Here is a 23,806-nt window from a genome sequence, read left to right on the forward strand (position 1 = left end):
GTGAAATTGCAAGGGGAGGAAGAAAATGGAAAAGGGATTGGAAGGGAAGGAAGGTGAGTGTTGTAAAGGAAAAGAAGGTAAAGGCGAAATATGTATTGAAAGAATGAAATAGAAATTGCCAAAGACAGCATGAGGGATAGTCTGAGTCAAATCAAAAGATCCAGAAACACTGAGATATAGGAAATGTACAATGTAAAAGGATAATTCAGCCAAAGACAAGATATCCGTTATCATTTGCTCACCCACATGTCATTCCAAACCTGTATGGCTTTCTTTCTTCTGTAGAACACAAAAGGCGACTTTTGAACTTCTAAAAGGATGCAAAAGCATCACAGAAATATTTCATATGACTCATACTCTTTATTCCAAGTCACCTGAAATCATATGATAGCTTTTGTGTAAGAAACAGACCAAAAGTCGTTATTTACTAAACACTTGATACCACGACACCTGAATCTTGGCTCGTTCATAAGTTCATAAATAATATCTGATTTGAGAATGGCTTTTGAATCAGATGAATTGGTTGATCTGGTTCACAAAACTAGTTTTGGCTTGGTTTCCTAAAAGCAGTAGATCATCAAAACTGTTGGCGCCAATGCTCACTATGATCTTCTTAGGCTTAAAATGCTTTTGGGGAAACAAAGCTGAATGATTCTTTCATGAATCAGACTGATTCAATTCTCAGATTCTCACTGACTCAATGTCACAGTGGTTAACAGCTCACTGGAGGGGAAAATTATCAGCAAATAAAATTGTAAATTTTGATTGGTTTCTTACACAAAGCACTCTTAAGACTTCAAAAGACTTTGCACAGTCATATATGACCATCTGATTCTTTTTATCATCCAGTGATATATGTGACCCTGGACCACAAAACCAGTCATAAGGGTCAATTTTTCAAAATTGAGATTTATACATACATATATATGATAAAAAAGCTTTCCATTGATGTATGGTTTGTTAGGATAGGACAATATTTGCCCGAGATACAACTATTTGAATATCTAGAAAATCTAAATATTGAGAAAATTGCCTTTAAAGTTGTCCAAATGAAGTTCTTAGCCATGCATATTACTATTAAAAAATGAAGTTTTTATATATTTATGATAGGAAAATGGAACATGATCTTTACTTAATATCCTAATCATTTTTGGCATTGACCCATACAGTGTATGTTTGGCTATTGCTACAAATATACCCCAGCGACTTAAGACTGGTTTTGTGGTCCAGGGTCACATATTATGTAGTACATCCTACTTTACCCGAATACATTCAGTACACTTACATAAAACAATATATATATATATATATATAGTGTATCTTAACTGCTCGATTGCTTGCATTGTTGTAAAATGTATACTATACTAACCTGCTAAATGTGCCTATAAGAAGATGTAAGAAAAAATGAACATCAGCATCGTGATTTTTGTATATCTTTACTCAAACCTTGAAAGCTTCAGTTATTGTGATTGCATAGAAAAAGCAACTGGAAAAAACTGTGAAAAGCAAGTCATTCGGATTTTGGACGAGGCTGAGTAAACGATGATAGATATTTAATTTTTTTTGGGTGAACTATCACTTTTAAGTCACAGCCAAGGAGGAAGGAAGTCAAAGTTAAAGGAATAAAGCTAAAGCATCCACAGAGATTCAGAAATGAAGAGGTACACATTTTGTGAACCAGGGCAACCTGAGACTGAAAGCACAGAGGAGGACGTGTTGTGATGAACATGAATCAAAAGATTTTACAGTCAGCAAGAACAGAGAACAGAACGAATGGAAAAAAAGCAGGCGGGAAGGCAAACTAGGGCAGATCTTGCACTTTTGGCACTGAGAATTGTGTGGGCATCAGTACCGCGCTCAGTGTTATTGAGCAAATTAGTGCGATTACTATGCCAGTGTCACAACGATGCAGATTCCCATGTTAGCAATATTTCTTCCACTGTTTACCTTATGGATATTAATTTATGACTCACAGCAGGAAAGTCATAAATTATCTTTTTTTTTCCTCTATAATCAACACATACACAGTCTTATATGCTCCGAAAAAAAATAGCTAAAACTCAGAACTGGACACTTTTGAGATTGCAACTTTCACCTGCCACACAATCTTATGTCTGTCTTTTTTATATTGAGATGCAATACTGTTCAAAAGCTTGGGGTCGGTAAGATTTAAATATTTCTGAAAGAGGTCTCTATGCTCACCAAGGCAGATTTTTTTTTTTTTTACTTAAAAATACAGAAAAATTATATTGTGAAATATTATTACAATTTAAAATGACTGTTTTCTATTTTAATATATGTTAAAATATAATTTATTTCTGTGATGGCAAAGCTAAATTTTTTAAGCAGTCTTCAGTGTCTCATAAATCATTCTAATACGCACATTTGGTGCTCAATAAAAAAAAAAATTTGTTATCAATATTGAAAACAGTTGTGCTGCAGTATTAATTTCTTTCAAAAACAATATCTTACTGACCTCAAACATTCATCCTAATGCAATAATTGTTTAACGTTACTGCTAGTACCAGACAGTGCGACAGTCGCCTGTTCTGTTTTTAGTATGCAGTGCAGGGCATGACTTTCAATCCTATTAGGCTTTTGGGAAACGAGTGCAGTTTGAAGCTTGTCGTCACACTGCGTTCTGTTCTGATGCTGCAGCAATCAATACATCTAATTTTATATGAATCATCACAGACCTAACTGATCAATATGTCTTCATATAGCCAAATGCATTGTAATAATATATCCTGCCTTATTGCTGAAATGCACAATTGTCCCTAGAGACCCAAAGGACACTTCTATTGATTTAGGTCATCTTTGACGTGCTAATCCAGTGGAGGGGATTTCAAGTTGACATGTGGATGTTACGCAAGCAGTTTTTTTTTTGTTGAGGGATATTGACCCCAATGATCACGCTGCTCGAGACGGGGCGTATGCCGCTATAATTCTGTCATATGACCCCATACATGTGATGTACTGTTCTAATAAGAGTCAAGCCTTCCCATATCATTCCAGCTTCTGATTGTGAAATAAATTCAAATGTTTTCTAAAGAACTGCTTCTTTTGTTCACGGTGCTCGTCAGATGAATCAGCTGAATGAAGCTTGAAATTGAAATTGAAACGAACCATTAACCAGAATCCACAGCTGTGTTGTCATGCAGTGAGAGAATGAAAGAGATTATGAGTGGTGCAAACTGAATGTGAGCGCGTGCTTTGTTCAGAATGGAATTCATGCATACTGCATACTACACAGTATACAAAGACTATTGTTTAAAATGGTATAATAGAATGATAGAGGCTCCTTTTGTAAAAATAAAATAAATATCATTGGGCTACATTGTTCTCACATGGTCTGACCATATTGCATGTTTAAATATTTATTTTCAATAATTAAAGAAGAAAATAAAGTAATAAATTAATTTGGCAAGGAGGCATTAAGTTGTTCTTTTTAAATTTCTATTGATCAAAAAATCTTGGAAAAAATGCATTACAGTTTTGTATTAAGCAGCTGAGCTGTTTTAACATTGATAATAATAAGAAATGTTTCTAGGGCAGCAAATTAGAATTATTTCTGAAGGATCATGTGACAATGAAGAATGGAGTAATGGCTACTGAAAATTCAGCTTTGCATGACAGGAATAAATTACATTTTAAATATATGTGACCATTTGGGTCATTTTTCTTTTATGCCAAAAATCATTAGGATATTAAGAAACATGTTCCATGAAGATATTTTGTAAATTTCCTACCATAAATATATAAAAACATAATTTTTTGATTAGTAATATGCATTGTTAAGAACTTCATTTGGACAACTTTAAAGGCGATTTTCTCAATATTTAGATTTTTTTTGCACCCTCATATTCCACATTTTCAAATAGTTGTATCTCGGCCAAGTATTGTCCTATTCTAACAAACCATACATCAATGGAAAGCTTATTTAGATGTAGAAATCTCAATTTGAAAAAAACTGACCCTTATGACTGGTTTTGTGGCCCAGGGTCACATATTTAAACAGAATAAAGCTATTCTACATTTACATTTATTCATTTAGCTGATGCTTTTATCCAAAGCGACTTACAATTGCTATATATGTCAGAGGTCGCACGCCTCTGGAGCAACTAGGGGTTAAGTGTCTTGCTCAGGGACACATTGGTGTCTCACAGTGGATTCGAACCCGGGTCTCTCACACCAAAGGCATGTGTCTTATCCACTGCACCATCACCACCCAATTCTAAATTGTAATAATAGTTTACAATATCGCTACAGTATTTACTGTAGTTTTGATCAAATAAATGCTCTTTCAAAAATACAACAAAATCTTATCGACCCCAAACAAGGTCAAGTTGAACGCATTGCATTCTTAAGGTTATTGCACACAGAGTCCGAAATGTTCGTATTTGTCATCCTTTCTTATCGAAATGCTTGTTACGGATACAAAAACGCAGAAAATCGAACCTGGTCTGAATTTTTTAATGACGGATAAAAGTTTTGGAGGCAGTGTGTAAACGTGATTGACACAACGTGAGGTTGTATTTATTTTATTTTAGTGTGAAAAAATTCGAACGGGAATTTTGGACTCAGCGTGCAATGACCTTTATAATGCACAATTCGACAAGTTAAGTAAGAAATCCTGAAATTTCAAATGCATACTGTAAACTTGAATGCGACCACAAGACACTCAAACTTTAAAAATAAAGTTTCTTTATTGGCATCAATGGTTCTATGAAGATGGAGAAAAGGTTCTTTATAGTTGAAAAAGGTTAAAAATGTACTTCAAAATGGTTCTTTTAGGAACTGTTTACTGAAAGGCTCTTTTGGAAACCAAAAATGCTTCTTCTATGGCATCACTGCAAAAACACCCATTTGGAACCTTTAAGAGTGTGTACTACAGAAAGCGTACTGTAGTAGTATGCAATTCCGAACATGCACATGTGTTTGTGTACAATTTAGGGATCTACCATGTCCTCTGCCCCTTTCCAGGTATTCTCACAGTCCTTCACAGCATCCTTTGCAATCTTCACAGTGGCCAGCGGGTAGGTAGAGACGGAGGTTCCTCTCTGCATGGCCTGCACTGGGCATGTGCACAACCAAAAACCAGTCCAGAGGTCCCTCAGCATTTGTGCTTTTATCCAACGTTATCCATCAAGCATTGAATATTTAAAAGTATGGAAAGGTACTATTTGTTCTAGAGTTGACGGGTCTTTGCTGGATGAAATGTTTTTACACTAACCTGCAATTTATTGAATGCCCTGACGGGATTTGCCATGTTCTGTTTGTTGATAAAAGCCTGAGATGTTTTGCTTGTGGTTGTGAAACAGCCGTAAAACTTTAACAAATGTCTTGAAGCCCATTTGCTTGTTTTAGCAGAATTCTCCGATCATTTAGCCTTAACTGTGGTTTCATTGCATGACCAGACCCCTGCCTCTCTGTATACTTCACTTTCATTTTGTATTAACTCAGCATCTGCATCGTGCTGTTTTTACGAGCCACTCTAAAAATGACCCAAAACCTGACGAATTTGTACCGTGTAGTGCTTCAAATGAGTGTGAAGTAACAGTTCAATCTTGTTCAATCTTGGTGCGCGTGTTTTTGTGTACTCATCTTAGGGAGATTACAGACCTCACCCCATCAGAGGAGGATACATCTGTACTTCAGTATGCAGCATGGGGACCTCAAGGGAACCAGTTGGTGAGGATGAACCCACCGTACATCTTTGTCTATTTTTCTGTAGAATGAACTTTTAGGCTGTGTACGGTATGGAATGCTATACTGAATACTGCTCTGTACATACTGTTATTTTACTGTCATTGATAATCTTTGATATACTATTGTCATTTTTGTTAATATTTTGAGTTAGATTTTTTAAATATATATTTTCACTTTTTAATTTTAAGTGGCATTTATTAATTTTATTAATTAAATCGGCGTGAGCTTTCCACATTTAGATTGTTTATTAATCTTTTTGTGATTTTTGTTAGTTTTAAATACATATATCCATATTGTTTTTTTTATTAAGTTTTAGTATATTTTGTTTTAGGTATTTTAGTAGTATGACTTAAAATTTAATGACTTAATGCCTATTTTATTTCAAGTACTGATTTTTTTATGATAATAAGCCAGACTGCAAAATTAAAAAATGTATGTTAACCAGCTGGCATTATTTAATGATGAACATTTCAAACTTCTTTAGTTTAGGTAAATCAAATGAAATAAAAAGCTATTTTATATTATTTAAATTCATTTATTATTTTGATTTTTGTCATTTTTTAATGACTTGATCAGACATGACATAGGTCATAGGTCATTAGTGTATGTAATTATTAAAAAAATATTAAATTGTGCATAACAAATCTCAGACGGAATATCCATTGTAATGTTTTGATGGCTAAATTCACTTGTAGACTGATTTTCTTGATTTTAGGCCCTTTTCATAGACAGGGCTTAGCCTAAACTAGGATTAGGTCATAGTTCAGTTAGAACATTTAAGTAATTTTTATAAACATGCCTTAGAAAAAAACATTACTGGTGTGCATCTTAAGACAATACAAAGGCACTAACATGTTTTAAGGTCAGTCAGTGCAAGTTTCTTTCATTTGAAACAGCTCAGATTTACATTTTAGTCTGGTACTAGGCTTTTAGTGTTTTATTTTTTATTTCTTCAGACAATTATTGGCCATATCATTAAAATACTTATCAAGCTGTAATTTTCATTGTTTATATGCTCTCAGCCCTCTTAACTTTTTGAATATCCTATAAATTTTTTATATTATGGCTTCATCTCTCTATATAAATGCTCTTTGTTAACTCCAGGTCTATGTCTTTGAAAATGACATCTACTACAAGCCAGATGTTTCTAGCAAAGCGATGCGTCTGACAGCCACGGGCAGAAAAGGAATGGTGGTTAATGGACTGTCTGATTGGACCTATGAGGGTCAGTGATCTCAGACGTGTTGTCCCCTTCAAAACACTCTCACTGCAGTCCATCACTTTAATGAGTCGCCTTCATTTTATGTGTTTCTTTGAGACAATTTTGACAACCCCTAGAAGACATTGCAATATTCACAAAGAGATTATTATCTCATTTGGTCTCATATATTCACAATGAGATGGGTAAATGAGATTTATGATAATCAGCGTAGGTCTACGTATGAGTTAATTAGCCTCATCAAAATTTAATTTCTGTCTTACCTTATTAAAATTTAGAGGAGATACTGCTGAAATACCCTGCGTTCTGGTGGGCAAAAGACGGCGCGCGCCTAGCGTATCTGTCTATTAACAACTCAGCAACTCCTTTTATGGAGATACATCACTTCCTGGGCAGGATCCACCCTTCTAATGTTCTCTACCCATATCCGAAGGTAAGAAGAGTGGACATGCAGCCAACTATTTTATCTTACAAGACAAATAACCTCAAAATGAATCCAATATCACAGTAAAAGTTTATATTGAATCATTAATGCAAATATATGCACTATTTATAGACTGCATAAGCATTTAGTCTTTGATTTGATAATGTTAAAATAATTTGCTCTGTACAGGCGGGTTCCAGAATCCCATCAGCCAGTCTGTTTGTGGTGAATTTATATGGTCCAGCACACACATTAGAGATGATTCCTCCAGACTCCCACAACAGCAGGTGAAGTTTATCTTTAATTATTGTGTGTCCACAATTATGCAGATGCAGTGCACATGGATATAGAGGTGTTCATTTTTAATATCCTTCTAAAAACATGGCGAAACGCCTATTGCATGTTTGTTAAGCAAAAACTTTTATAATTTTAAAAACATTGCAAATGATTTGTATACAATTCACTGTCGCTGTGTCGGTTGTAGGCAACAAATACGTTTACGCAATTCATAATATGCAAATAATTTATGACTCTGAATGTTTTAAAATCAAGTTTAGTCTCTAAAAAATTCGAGTTATGTTTTTAATGGATGAACAATATGAACAGATGCTTTATGAGCATCTGAATCTGTGCATAATGCCAGAATAAGTCTTCAAAATCCATGTAGTGTGACAAAAATAAAGATTTTAGTAGTTTATTCAAAGTAATTCCTTCATTATTAAACCTTTTATTGGCGTTTTAAATGAATGTATTTGCAAACTGAAGAAAACAGGGTTGTTGGCAACATTGTGCAATGGATTATTGAGAGGGGTTTGATGTTACTCAGTGAAGATTTTATTACATTTGCAATGATAAAGTGTTGTAGTTAATAGCTATTTTTTGATGATTTTTTTTAATGTTTTCCCCAACCCCCTTTAATACTTTGCACATGGTTCCTTAGCAAAAAGTACAGCCTGCATCATCCTGGGTTTGTCAGCGTGAGCTTTCCACATTTAGATTGTAGAATTATTGGCCATTCTTCAGCGTAAATATGCTTCTGCTCTGCCAGATTAGATGGAGAATGCTGGTGGACAGCAATTTCAGGTCTTACTGATGATTTTCAATTGGATTCAAGTCTGGGCTCAGGCTGTGCCGCTCCAGAATACCAACCTTCTGTATTTAAGCCATTCTTCATTGTTTTTGCTGTGTGCTTTGAGTCTTTGTCCTACTGGAAAATGAATCTTCACTTCAAGCATAGCTTTCAGGCTGATTTTTGTCCTTGATTGTAATCGGCTTTTCACTTCCTCCTGGTGAAAAATCATCCCCAGAGCGTGATTTAATTAAACCTTTATTTTACAAGGTTAGTCTCTTGAGCTTAAAGTCTCATTTTGCTACAGAGACCTGGCCAAAATAGCAGCATTAAACATCACAATGTGTTAACAAACATAAAGTAAGGCTGTAATATTGGTTGTAATGTTCCTCATTGCAAGTTGATTTGGATAAAAGTGTTTGATAGGTGACTAAATGTAAATATTAAAAAGGAATATAACCAACTAAACATGGGAAATTTACACGGGAAACATTAAAGTGCTTACACGGGGCCAACATATCTGTTTAAACAGTCTTGTAATTGTGTTCTAAACCTATTTATAATATATTGATATGTCTTCACTTTGCATGTTTCTAAGCTAACATCACAATACTCTAGTGACCTTAAAGGCATATTCCATCCAAAAATGAAAATTCTTTCATTTATATTCACCCTTATATCCTCTTCATTTTGAAGAACATTGGTAACCAAATAGTTTTGGGTCCCATTGACTTCCATACTATTTTTGTCCATACTGTGGAAGGCAATGGGACCAGAAACTTTTTGGTTACAAATATACTTCAAAATAAAAAAAAAATTGGTGTTAGTAAATCATTATAATTTACATGTTTGTGTGGACTATCATTTTTAAATGGTACTGTAGTTGCCAAAAAAAAAAAAAAAAAAAATTCTGTTTATGTATTCATGAACTATCCTTAGAAAACAGTTTTGTTGCACACATAAATGTTAGATAAAATATTTTTTTTGTTTAATTTTTTTTAAATGCTGTTGTATTAAATTAAATATTTAGAAAAATGTATAAAATATCTAATAAATTAATAAATATATAAATATATATATATATATATATATATATATATATATATATATATAATTTTTAAAAATTTTTATAATAAATTTTGTAAAATCTAGGGGAGCAGTGTTATTTTAGCATAACTGAGATACTGTTTTTTATTTAAATTTCATTTTAGTATTGTTTTTTTTCAGTTTAAGTTATTTTAGTACAGGTTAAACTTAAGAGTAAGTTAAAGTAATTTTTGGCAACTAGCTGAAATAAAATGCATTTTTTGGTACTTTATTTCAGTTAACTTTCTTTTTCCTTTTTTACATTTTGATGGTTTTAGTTAACTATAATAACCCTGCACGGGAAGGTCTAAAATCCTATTTAAATTTTCATTTGCAAGATAGTATCTTAATAAATAATCAAAGTAGTGATTCTGAATGCACTGTACTCTTTCATTCTCTTTCTGCCTGTCTTTTTTTTGCTCCTCTTTCTCTAGAGAAAGCTACATCTCTATGGTGACCTGGATAAGCAGCACGCGTCTGACTGTGCGCTGGTTGAACCGAGTCCAGAACCAGTCTGTGCTGTGTGTGTGTGAGGCTACGACAGGAGCCTGCTCAGAGGTGAGGGGTCACCAGCTCATCCACTGGGTATCTTTACCTGAAAAGTGTTCATCGATTGGGCTCTCATTCCTTATTCTGCTCAGAACATGCAGAGAATCTCTCACTTCTCTTCTGCCGGCTCAGCCTAATTTCCTTCTGGAGGTGTGAAAGACTAACTCAGCTTTACATCAAGCCTCAGTTTTAATGTGCAGCCTGTTTTAATGCCTAAAGGTCACTCCCTTTTTATGTATGTGCTTGTGAGTGAGTGAGTGACTGAATGCATGTGCACAGGAGAGTCTGGTGTCTGACAGAGATGTGCTGTCTTTGTTTGATTTCTACACTCTGTGTGTTGACAAATCTGTCAACAGTCTTTTATAATTGGAGGCATTGGGAGCTGTGCTGAAATACACAACAGAGCGCAACTGTCGGGTTCTGAAAGTAAAAATCCCATTCATTTTCTCCATAGAGAAATTGATTTTTAACAATAATGTATAAACCTCTCAAGACTACGCGCTTTTATGGTTGTTAAGGGATGATAGATGATTCTGTCAATGCCACAAGTCTTTTATTTAGTGATTTTAGCCTAATCTAAAAACAAAAATTCTCCATGCCAACTACTTAATATTGAAATATACAAATTTATATGTAATATTATATACAAAAATATTATATACACACTACTGTTGAAAAGATTGGGGTTAGGCCTGTTCTTTTTGAAAACGTCTCTGATGCTCACCAATGCTGCATTTATTTGATTAAAAGAACAGTAAGCGGTAATATTGTAAAATATTATTACAGGTTAAAATAAATTTTTTATATATTTTAAAATGCAATTTATTCCAGTCATACAAAGCTGAATTTTCTTCATAGTCTTCATTGTCACATGATCCTTCAGAAATCATTTTAATATGCTGATATGGTGTTGAAGAAACTTTTCTTATTATTAATATTGAATGGTAGTGTAAATATAATGTTATGATTGATCTAAAAGCTGGTTGATTTGACTTATTTTTATGACTTTTTGTGACATCTTGATGAGAGAGCTCAGGAACTCTAGCCGTTAAATATGTGGCCTGATAAATGATATTATATACTATATTATATTCTATATTATTTGTCTAAATAATAAAAAAAAATTAACAAACTAAAAACTAAAAGGCAATCATTTTAAATGCTACAAGTTCATTTAGGCATAACAAAATGATAATGTACAATATGAAAAAATGATATTTGACTGCGAAAGTAATCTAAATATAAAAATAGAGGAAAAGTGTAGCTTATATCTTAAATAAAGTTCACTTGGAACAGCCTAATGGCATTGATGTGGAACTCTAGATTTTCCTGACAGCACATCTAAACTGCAGATAAAAATGAAACATGCACTTCCTTAATGCGATGCCAATGAGAATGATGGATCGACTGAAACTCTGCGTTAGCCGTGGAGTTTGTTATGATGTACAACTCTCCCTGGCAGGCAGAAGAGAACAAATGATTTAAGCACATATTTTACTTATAATATATGACATGTCTAATCCTTTTAAAACATCTTTAATCTTCAGAGGCACCAAATGGCGATGGACTTCTGGCACAACAACCAGCGGCAGGTAAGTTCAATCTCTCTCTCTCCAGGGAGGCATGTAATCCATTGTCAGGCTGCGTTCCTCGGTTCCTAAAAGCTGCATCCACCTTGGCCAGAAATGAATTGCATCAAAATGGTGTCGTCTCTCGTTGATCTGTTGGAGGAAAGTGTATTGATGGTGGCTTGTCCTACAGGAGGAGCCGTTGTTCACGGCAGATGGTTCCCTGTTTTACCTCATCCTGCCTGCCAAGCAAGGGGCCCGTGGGGAGTTTCTCCACATCGCCAGCCTCCCCGCTCAGGTCTGTGGGTGGAATAATTTCATACTTACATTATGCACAATGAAATTAGATGCCCTCATAAACTTTGTGATTAGAAACCTGAAGTACCCAGCGTATATGTGACTTTTTATGGACGATGTTGAACTCCCCATTGCATTATAAAGTCTTTCTCTTCGTTGAAATGTTAGACTTTTGATTTGAATAAATATTTAGATTTTCAGGTGGACTAGCTCTTAATTTAGATTTATGTTTATTTAAAGTCATTTACACATTAATATCATGAACTTGAAGTAACACGTCATGATGTGTTCTTATATTCCTAAATAAGAGATAAACAAATCTCTAATAATAAAATGCCAAAATATTCTATATATATATATATATATATATATATATATACATATTCTCTCTCTCTCTCTCTCTCTCTCTCTCTCTCTCTATATATATATATATATATATATAATTACTTCTGCTACTACTAATAATAATATCAATAATATGATATAATAATTTTTATTTCATTATATTTTATATAAATATTAAATATATATATTTATAACTTTTTTTTTTTTAAATTTTCTTTAAGTCAGGTGTCACACTCTGACACTGAAATCAATTTTTTCCTTACCTTTCTGTCCTCTACTTGAAATTATAACCCACCTTCTCTTTAAACCTCATATAAACTTTATCTGTAAAATGCAAAAGATATTATTATATAATAATACTAAATTATATTTTATATAATGTACTAAATTATTATATAATATTACTAAATATACAAAATTTTATATATATATATATATATATATATATATATATTCGAATAACTGAATTATTATATATTATTAGATATACTAAATTACTAAATTATAAATATATCTATAAGATTTCTTATTAATATATATGTATTTATGTATATGTATATATATATATATATATATATATATATATATTATACATAATATTATTACTAAGAAATATTTTATATATATATAATATTTCTTAGTAATAATATTTATTTTATTTCTTATTTTAAAATAAATATTATAATATTTTACATAAATGTATTCATGATAACCTTTTTATTTTCTTTATTTGCAGTGTCTTTCTTTCTTTAAATCATTTGCAATTGCTTAAACACGTAACGCAAGACTTCCTGTCTTCCTGTCCACTGCTTTCCATTATAACTTACCCTCTAATAAGTTGTTTTCTATCTCTTTCTCTTTCTTTTTCTTCAGACTTCCATTCCTTCTGTTTCTCCTCGCTTTCTAACATCAGGGAACTGGGATGTGACCTCACTGTGTGCCCTTGACGAGGAGAACGATAAAATGTATGACAGATCGACTTATATGAGCAAACCGTTTCATCTCGAAAGCATCAAGACTGTGTCATAAAGCATCTCATAGTCAACCGAACTACCTAATATGAGTAATTATTGAATTATTTACGCCTAGCGATTCTATTTAACCCACCGAATCAGCAAAGATGGCACTTAATTAAAATTAATACAGTAATTTAATGTTGAAAAGGCTGTAATGACTCTGTCATTTTCTCTCCGGCTTTGTTCTCTAATTGCAACCGCATAAAACAAACCCTCTTGAATAACCATCTCAGAAGTCATAGCTTTATAGAAAGTGTATTTCTCATCTTTCCAAAGCATGAATATTTATAGTCAGATCTATAGCTCAAATCAAAGTTTACCGCAAATCAGTGACTTACAATTAATCTGGTACTGACAGAAATGAATGCAAGTCACTGACTTCTCTACTTTTCATGTGTAACTGCTACAAACCTACTTAGTATGCAGGTCGTATGTGGAAGTAGACTCTATTATAAGAGGATAAATGAATGTCTACAAATAGTAACTCAAAAACCTTTTCAGATTTTCTTAATGTGTCTTTCCCCTGTAGCTATTTTCTGAGTACGGAGGAGTCGCGGCAGAGCAGACACTTATACAGGTGGGTTCTGTCCCAAACGGATACGCCTTTCAAGCTGTAATTGAGTATTTTATCATCACTGTCTAGGAATTCTGTGCCTCTGTGCTGTGCATTTGCATCTAAATCAATCTGACAGCATCTGCACACCCTGTTGTGTTGTTTTTCATTTTCTCAATATGTTTGTTGATTCTGGACATCCATGTCCTCATTACATGTTGATATTCTGCATCCGCATTGACGTTCCAGTTTCTGAGTACGTATGTTCATCGACGACTTGTGTTGTAATCAATTAAATCTTTGCAGTCTTTACGTCTGAGATGTGTTTCGGGGACATTTGTGAAAAACCAATAGACTTTTTTCCCCTCTAGTGAGCTCCAGGCAAGAAGCCCAGCTAATTCATTTAACAGGAACAGCAGCTTAGAGAGAGAGAGAGAGAGAAAGTGAGAGGCAGAGGGAGATAGAGAAGGTTGAAAAGGAGACGGGCGGAAGGGGAGGTGCTGTGCCTCACAACGATTTAAAGGGTGTTCTCTAACCTTTGATTAATGCTTTAAGACTCACACTTGCTCTCTGTGGGCCACAAGTTCTCATAGATGTTTTATTGCGACTATCCGAGCAATATAGTGAAAGTGCAAAGGTCCAGCATTGGGCTTAACAGAAGTGGATAATGGAAAACCAGCTCAGCACGTGAATGTGTATTAATGCACCGGAATAAAAATATACCAAATATATAGGCTATATATGGCATATATGCTATTGTTTATTTATTTAAATAAGTTAATTTTATAATTTTATAATTTTAAATAAATGACTGAACCCTACACAATCTTACTGACCTCTGAAATTTTTGAATGTTAGTGTAAATTCTAAAAACTCTTTCCCAGGTCATTCTTTATAACTTATTCTCATGTCATTCTTTCTGACTTTCTTTTGTTAAATGGAAAATGAAAAATTTCAATGTTCATGCTGCCTTTTTAGACAGTGGGGTTTCATTTTATTTGACAATGCTGATCACTATATGTGGTCAGAATAAAGTCAGATAGGTTTGGAAAGAAAAAGAAAAAGAGTGGATTTTAAAGTTTGATTGCCGTTGATAGCATTAGCATTGATGATGAATTGTGTAATAATGAAATGCTTGCTTCTTTCCTAGCGTGGAGCTCGGAGGAGTGTTTCATCGCCAGTGTCTGACATGCAACCTGCTTGAGCGATGCAGCTTCTTCAAAGCAGACTTCAGTCCCAATCAGACATACTTTACCCTCTATTGCTTGGGTAAGCTCACACTGTATCTCATACACAAATGCAGACACACTTAGGCCGATGAAAAAAGACATTCTCATCTCTGTCAAAAAAAGATGTTTCTCATCTCTGTCATACTTTTGCAGGCCCAGGTGTGCCAAAGGTAACCATTCACAGCACAACTGACCCCTCCAGTAAGTAGAATGAATATTTTTCTCATTACAAGCTGTTATGTAGTCAGCCGTTTGTGGCTGTATAACAGAACAAAAAAGATTTGATCTTTTATTATTGTTCATACTTAAGATCATGGGAATGAATTCCTAAAACTGTGTAATTCGTCCTAGATGTTTCTACTGTTTCTACTGTTCAGCAGATGTTTCTTAAGCACCAAATCAGCATATTAGAATGATTTCTAAAGGGTCATGTGTGACACTGGACCAGAGTAAGGATTCAGAAAAATCAGCTTTGCATCACAGGAACAAATTACATTTCAAAATATACTTAAATAGAAAATAGTTATTTTAAATTGTAATAATATGTCACGATATTACTGTCCTTACTGTATTTTTGATCAAATAAATGCAGCCTTGGTGAGCATAAGAAACTTCTTTAAATACAAAAACATACCAACCCTAAACTTTTGAACTGTAGTACATTTAATGAAGGAGGGAATCATATCTAAAGACTAGAATATCATAGAGGACCACCTATAAACTGCCTAGAACACCTTAATGATCACATAGCAACACCCAAGCACTACTTTATTCACTTAACCTTGATTACCAATATGATTCTGAGAAAAAAATTGAATATATTTTAGAATGAAAACACCCCAGTGTGTATTTTCAGAGTTTGTTGTAGTGAGAGTGCTCTCTAAAACATCAAAAAGTGCTTCAAGGTATCCGCTTGAATTTTATTATCTTGCTAGATTCATTATTTCACAGTGTTAATATTTAAATACTCCAAGATGGTGAACTGTTCTGGTTTTATGCCAAAAATTGTATAAATCTGTGTTCTGCTCTTGCAGGATACACAGTAGTGGAAGACAACAGCCTCCTCACTATGTCTCTTGAAACCAAGAGGCTCTCGGAGACAGTTTTCCACATGCTTTCCTCTGACAACAGCGGTAAAAAGATCTCTTAAGTAACTGATTACAATTCTCCTTTCAGCATTAATTGATCTCAACCTTTAACTAAGCCAACTAGATTTAAGAATCAATCAGATAATTGTTTTCGGTTTTGCTAATTGGATCCTCACAGCTGTACCATTAGTGGTGCCTTTGGGGGAAGCCTATTGCAGCGTGTGTATTTTTGCCTGTGTGATGTGTAAGGGAAGGTTTGCATGTGTGAACATCTGTGTATATAAATTGCACATGTACTGTGTCAAGTCCCCTGACTGTGTTTGTTTGTGCGCGTGTGTGTGTGTATTACTGAGAGTTTGTTAAAAACCAGCAGGCTCATGGGAGCTCATTTGCCAGTGGTTAGAATGAGATGGTACCCAGATTTCCTTGCTGTATGATACAGTAGAAACGGCCATTTGTTCTGTTTTAACTGCCTTTGCGAATAATTACAGACCTAAATCTGAAGATGTCCCTGCCGCCTGGGTATGAGGGAAACCTGCACCCTCTGCTTATTATCATGTAAGTGTCTCCCCTCACAGTATGATACTGTTAGTAAAGCAGCATTGTATTGTATGGAAACCTATTGCTGCATTAGAGTAAAAATGAGACAGGTAATTATGAGATAAAATGTATATATAAGACCACATTGTGTGAGACACTACCATTCAAAAATGTGAGTTTTGTAACTATTAAGCTTATCAAGGCTGCTTTGACTTGATCAAAAAATGCAGTAAAACACAGTAAAATGTTATTAAAGCGGTTCTGTTTGATTATAACTGTTTCTATTTGAATATATTTCAAAATGTAGTTTATTCCTATGATGTACTCCAGTCTTCAGTGTCACATGATCCTTCAGAAATAATTCTAATATGCTGATTTGCTGCTCAAGAAACATTTTTTCAGGATTCTTTGATGACTAGAAAGTTTAAAAGAACAGCATTTCTTTGAAATAGAAATCTTTTGTAATGGCATAAATAATCATTATAAAACATAATCATAATAAATCATAATAAAAAGCAAAAATGCCCCAAAAAATCTAAAAAAAAAAAAAAAGTATGAATGTCTTAAAATAAAAAATAAACAATAAATAAATCCCAACTTTTGAATGGCAGTGTATAAAGTCACACTGATATATAAAAGTTGCAGTTGTATGATTTAAATTTGTGAGCTATAAAGTGACAAATGAGAGAAATAAATGAGCGACTATTTCAAATTTTGAGATTTGTAAAGTCACAATTATGAGAAGTTGCAGAAACCTTTTTGTTTATTCTGAGGTGGAAAGGAGCTTCCATAGTAATGACATTTCTTAAACATTATTATGGTTTTTCTAAACCATAATAACCATAATTCAGCTCCTCTTAATGATACATTTGCATACTGAATTGTGATCAGTGTCTTTCTTGCATGTATAAAACTTACATTCTGTATCCCACAATGCAATGCACTTTCCAAAGTGATTGATAAACCAGAAGTAATATTAACATCTCTTTTTTTACATATTATTTGATTAAACGTTCAAATTTGACACAAAATTTCAATACAAAATGCAAAAAGTTTTATTTTAAAAAATGAAACCGACAATTGCTGAATCAATGCAGCATTAGAAGGTCATGTGACAAGAACGTAGCATGGTGAACTGATGCCTACTGCTTAACTTACTATTTTTTTAAATAGTAGGCCGTATATACTATAAGGCAGTGTTGCATTAAGAAAACAAGATGCGTGCTAAGTGTCCTGACAGTGACAGATCAGCTCAGAATTTCACATGTACACCAAACCAAAGCCTAAAACTTATTTTCCTGCCTTGCAAGCAGCAGTATCTCCTTGTGGACATGCAAATCAAGTTAAGACTCTCCTCTCCCTTGCCGTAGTTGGTTAGGCTACATGATTTATGAATGCTGCGTTATTAATAAGCAATATGCACAAGCCCGATTGAGATGCAAGAAGTGTTCAGCAAGTGCGAACACATTTACAGAATGAAGATCAGTGAGCTGATGTCTTTTTAATGTGCAATGTGACATTATGTGTCAACACCTCCATCCATCCATTCTCTGCAACTGTAGTGACAGTATTCCTGGGAGGCAGTCGGTAACGGAGGAGTTTGCCCTGGGCTGGCCGGAGGTTTTATCCAGCCTGCACGGAGTGGCACTGGCCTGGATCGACAGCAGAAGCCGAGTCTCACAGGGACAGAAAAGCAGCACCCTGGACCCTCGCAAGCTGGGTTCCCTACGAATTAAAGACAAGCTTGGAGTAGTAGAGTGAGTCATTCTCTCATTCCAGTTATTAAGAATAATACCTATAATAGAAAAGTCATTTTGCACGCAAAATATCTGATTAGGAAATGCTTTATGCTCTGAAGCAGATGCTGGGATTTCCTTCATATTTTGTTGAGCACATGCTTGGCTAATTTCATTTTACCTACTTCTTGCTCAAGGCAAAAAAGCGATGTCTATGTCTCTGTGAAGTTAATACGTTGGCTGCTTATAAAAACCAGTCATTTATCATCCCATTTATCAAGTCCTAAATGCCACCTGAAATTTGCATGTTTCGTTTCAGATGGTTGATGCAATTGCCATACATTGATGGGAGAAGAATTGCTGTTTATGGAAAGGTAAAAATATATATTCTGAAAATTGAGAGTTCAAGCTCTAATGTCTGATTGGGTGAGTCACATTTCAATAAGTAGCTGATTTATGCAAGTTGGAAACTGTAAACAGCCCACCCACTTTTTCCATGGTGTTGGTTGTGGAAGTATTTTTTTCCCATTCATTAAAGCGTTATAAGCCATCAACCAAACCAGTCAGCAACAAAGTGAATAAAAACATTACAAACTTTTATTTGAAGCAGAAGAATATTTGAAATTGGACAAAAAGACAACGGTACAAAACTGTGCTTTAATGAGGGAAGGAACTACAATCCAGTTTGCTTGCTGCAACTCTGATTGGTGGAACTTTGTTCACAGCAACATGGGTAATGTAGTTTTTCACCAGTAATTCCATTGTGAAACAGAATTCTTTAAAAAATTAATTGAAATAATGAGAACTGAATGATGTAACAAAAGCATATACCATAAAATAACAACCTCAGAACTTTGTTTATTATTTATTGAACACTGGTGTCTAAAAAAAACTTTTTGCATTAAATAGATTTTTTGTGAAGTGAAGTGACATACTGCCAAGTATAGTGACCCATACTCGGAATTCGTGCTCTGCATTTAACCCATCCAACGTGCACACACACAGCAGTGAACACACACACACCGTGAACACACACCCAGAGCAGTGGGCAGCCATTTATGCTGCGGCGCCCGGGGAGCAGTTGGGTGTTCGGTGCCTTGCTCAAGGGCACCTCAGTCGTGGTATTGAGGGTGGAGAGAGCGCTGGACATTCACTCCCCCCACCTACAATCCCTGCCGGCCTGAGACTCGAACCCACAACCTTTTGGATTACGAGTCCGACTCTCTAACCATTAGGCCACGACTTCCCACAGTGGTGCAGTGGTTTGCAGTGGCTAAGGAGGGTTTATGCATTGCATCATTTCAAATAACAACTAAGTGGTCAAATGGATTTAATACTCTGCCTCTTGTGGCCTATCACTTTTATACACATCTTCTTAGCAAACAAATCCCTTTGTAGTCTTGCAACATATTCTCACCTAGGATATGTATTTTGAATTTAGTCTTCAGTTGCAGAGCTCTGACATCAGCCTTCTTTTGTCCTCACAGGGATTCGGTGGCTATATAGGTTTGAAGATGTTGTCGGCAACCGATCAGATGTTTAAATGTGCCGCTGTCATGGCTCCCATCACAGACTTCAAGCTCTATAGTGAGTTCCAGCTCCATACACTATTGCAGAAAAATATTTTTGGACATTCTTTGAAGTACATTCTTTGAAGTGCCTTGGAGTGCTTCAGAATACCATGGTATGTGATATGGTAATCATTCAGTCCCATGGTATATATCAAAGTATCCTGGCGCTAGTTTTTTGTAAGCATATCCATGTGATAAATGGTGTAATCTGCAATGCACTTCAGTTTCTTTTCACATTTATGTGTGAAAATGGATTAAACTTTTTTTTTTCAGGTGCTGCCTTCTCAGAGAGATATGTAGGCCTTCCAACTAAAGAGGAGCATTCGTACATGGTAGACCTTTTGCATCAACCTTTTCATTCATTATCAAGCATTAAGTTGCAGAATTGTTTTGTTTTTTTACTCCTCAGGGTAAAAAATTGCTATAATATAAAATAAATCACATTGTGACAGTTACAGGGTACAAGACACAAAGGCACATTTGTATCACAGTTACAATATTAAATATAAAGTTACAAATTTGAGATTTAAAGTCATTGTAATAAAGCTCGTTATGAGGAACAAAGTCACAATTGTGACATGTAAAGTCAAATTGTAACATTATACATTGTAACTTTACATTGTTACAGTTACAAGAAAGAAAAGTCAGTTGTGAAATATAAGGTTAAAAGGATAGTTCACCCAAAAATTTAAATATTGTTGTTTATCTGCTTGCCCCCAGGGCATCCAAGATGTAGGTGATTTTGTTTCTTCAGTAGAACACAAACAAAGATTTTTAACTCAAACCGTTGAAGTCTGTCAGTCATATAATGGCAGTCAATGGGACTCACGACTTTGAGTGAAAAAAACATACACAGACAAAACCAAATTAAACCCTGCGTCTCGTGACGATACATTGAGGTCTAAAGACACAAAATCATTGGTCTGTGCAAGAAACTGAACAGTATTTATATTGTTTTTTTAGCTCTGATCCACCACAATGTCCAACTGTCCTGAGCACGTTCACAACAGTCGGCACGTGCCGGTCTTCTTCTTCTTACACTTGATTGGCTCAATAACTCTCTCTCCTCTCCACCTGTAGCTGGTGTGTGGTGAGCGCACTGGCGCCGTTGTGCTGTGGCTGCCGTCGCATCATCCAAGTGGATGCTGCACACTGGTGGTGGTTGAGGAGAGACCCCCACATGATTGTAAAGCGCTTTGGGTGTACAGCAATACACAAAGCGCTATATAAATGCATCATTCATTCATTTATTCATTCTTCTTGCTTTATGGCGGATCTCACATTTAAAACTGCATGACCACCGCCTATCTCTCAAATGGACCATTGACACTCCTAATTGAGATTGTAGATAGAGTGTCAATATAGCTGTGAGAAAGTCAAATTGTCACAAAGTTATGAGAAACAAAGTCACAGTTGTGAAATTTATATTGTTACATTCTAACAAAGTTACACTTACAAGAAACAGACACAGTTATGAGATTTTAAGTCATATTTTGACATTTAAAGTTACAGTTATGAGAAACAAAGACATTATTGGATAACATAAATTTGCAACTACCTTTGTGCTTTACATTCAGAAACAGTCTTCTGTATTATGTGACTGAGATGCCAATATGTTGTTTGTTTGCAGGCTGCGTCTTTGTTGGATGACATTCACAAGCTAAAAGACGAAAACTTCCTCCTCATACACGGGACTGCAGATGGTTAGTTTCATTATTATAAATCCTTCACATACATCATTTGTGGATTTCCAGACATCTTTTACCTTTGTGTGTTTAGCGCGGGTGCATTTCCAACACAGCGCTGAGTTGTTGAGTCGTTTGGTGAAGGTAGAGGCCAACTACACCCTTCAGCTGTACCCAGACGAAGGCCACTCCTTACGAGAAGAGCGGAGCAACCAACACCTGCACCGTACACTCCTTCACTATCTCCAAAACTGCCTCAAATACGACCCCTTCCTCAACATAGAGGAGGAAGAGGAGGACAACGAAGAGGAAGAGTGATCTCTTCTGCTGTGTCCGCTCTCTCGGTCTTCAGAGGTGCCCAGTACTGGTGTCTAACTTCAGGATTTCACCAAAGGAAAAAATGAGCAAAATGAAGATCAAGAGGACCAAATTCACCAACTTTTTACCACAAACTCAATTTTGGGATGTTTTTTTTGTTTGTTTTTGTTCAGACTGCAACCGTCAATGTTTCCTGAGCGTCCAGGAAGATGAAACACAACTGCTTTGGTTCATACAGTTTTCAAGGAAATCACGCACACTATAATGTATAAAGGACCCAATGCAATCAACATTTTAAATCAGATTATGTGTAAAATTGGTAAAAGATGCATGTTGATCAGTCTTGATGTTGCAGTGCCACCCTGTGTTCAAAGTTCAGAAAAAACCCAGTGGTTTACAGATTCAATATTGTTAGTTTACTAAAACTATATATATATATTTTTTTTTTAATTGAATTAAAATAAAATTGAAATATTATGCTACATACAAAACTTGAATGAAAATTAGAAACGTAACGTAAATAATAATAAAAGTTGAAGTTTTAAAATTACTAAAATAAAAATAAAAATAAATTAAAGCTAAATAGAAATATTTAAAAATGTCCAAAGCATATATATTAGTAAAACTACTAAATGAAAATGAAAACAACATAAGAATTAAAATCAAATTTAAAAGGCAGTAATATTATATAAATAATAATAATAAACGCCATAATATTAAATAAATAATACTAAATAACACTGAACCTGATGCTGATATCTGGAAAGAATGGTGGATAATATGATGCTGCAGAGATATGAGAACATAAATGAGTTTGCTGACATGAAATGAATGCTTGTTTTACACAATATTTATTTAAAATTCTCAAAAAAAAAAAAAAATGGAAACAGAGATTGTTTCTTATTCATTGACAGCAGCACATCTCTTAATCAGCCTTATGGACATTGTTATTGGCTGATAATCTCAACAAGACCAGAGATCTGATCTATCACTAGCCTATACTGTGGAAGATTTGATTGAATGTAAACTGCAAAATGTAATTTGAACCTGGCTCATTATATGCATGACAAACCGGCTGCATGGTGCTGTATATTCTGATTCTTTCATAATCTCTGTGCCAAACACAATAGTAATTTGTGAAAAAAGTAGAATTTGCACACAGTGTGTTAACACAAAGCACACAGTGTGCACATACAGCAAGTTGTGAACATCTCCAAAGTATTGCGGTGTAAGTACACGGCTGTCCTTGCTGTAAGAGTACAAAATCAATGACTCCCACTGCATGCTGCTGTTTACAGAAGCCTCATAAGGTCTTCAGCATACATCATATCTCTTAATAAACGTCGAGCCCTGCTGTGCGCAGTTTTACACAGAGAGTGACTGACAGGCGAACACATTTTTTTCTGTTGCCATTGTCATGCATATAGAAATTTCATGTTTACAGATCAAATGTGCCAAATATTCTGTGACCAAACCTTTCAGTACTGACTTGTGTTACAATTTTGAATGTGGCAGTTTGTGAATTTAGTAAATTTTTATGTTTATCTGTAAGATTCTTTATGCAGGGTTTTGTTAATTTATATTTTTGACAAAAAAAAGTCTGTAACCATGGTAAATTTTGGTTGGTAAAATCAGAATACTTTTATAGACAATGTCCAAAAAATCATCTATTTGCATATATGCTTTTATAGATAAACTATAGTTCAAAAACTGGGGTTGGTAAGATATTTTTTTAAAGAAATTAATACTTTTATTTAGCAAGGACACATTAAAGTGAACAAAAGTGACAGTAAAGGCTTTCTTA

At 34.6% G+C, this 23,806-nt stretch overlaps 1 protein-coding gene across 1 annotated transcript in view; it reads left to right on the top strand.

Annotated features, from left to right (window-relative positions):
* LOC306859332 (inactive dipeptidyl peptidase 10-like) overlaps positions 1-22,002 on the top strand; it is a gene marked incomplete at both ends in the record, with an annotated part of 43,853 nt that extends 21,851 nt beyond the window's left edge. Inside the window, 20 exons of the mRNA XM_079400333.1 lie at positions 4,984-5,036; positions 5,610-5,691; positions 6,814-6,934; positions 7,207-7,361; positions 7,542-7,639; positions 9,942-10,065; positions 11,604-11,648; positions 11,818-11,922; positions 13,140-13,231; positions 13,812-13,859; positions 14,986-15,104; positions 15,218-15,265; positions 16,099-16,197; positions 16,644-16,710; positions 18,255-18,449; positions 18,748-18,802; positions 19,916-20,015; positions 20,273-20,331; positions 21,630-21,702; positions 21,779-22,002. Coding sequence (XP_079256459.1) covers positions 4,984-5,036; positions 5,610-5,691; positions 6,814-6,934; positions 7,207-7,361; positions 7,542-7,639; positions 9,942-10,065; positions 11,604-11,648; positions 11,818-11,922; positions 13,140-13,231; positions 13,812-13,859; positions 14,986-15,104; positions 15,218-15,265; positions 16,099-16,197; positions 16,644-16,710; positions 18,255-18,449; positions 18,748-18,802; positions 19,916-20,015; positions 20,273-20,331; positions 21,630-21,702; positions 21,779-22,002 — 1,962 coding nt within the window. The remainder of the gene's footprint in view (positions 1-4,983; positions 5,037-5,609; positions 5,692-6,813; positions 6,935-7,206; positions 7,362-7,541; positions 7,640-9,941; positions 10,066-11,603; positions 11,649-11,817; positions 11,923-13,139; positions 13,232-13,811; positions 13,860-14,985; positions 15,105-15,217; positions 15,266-16,098; positions 16,198-16,643; positions 16,711-18,254; positions 18,450-18,747; positions 18,803-19,915; positions 20,016-20,272; positions 20,332-21,629; positions 21,703-21,778) is intronic.
* Between the last annotated feature and the right edge of the window lie 1,804 nt (positions 22,003-23,806).

The sequence above is a fragment of the Barbus barbus genome (assembly GCF_936440315.1).
Source record: "Barbus barbus genome assembly, chromosome: 40".
NCBI lineage: Eukaryota > Metazoa > Chordata > Actinopteri > Cypriniformes > Cyprinidae > Barbus > Barbus barbus.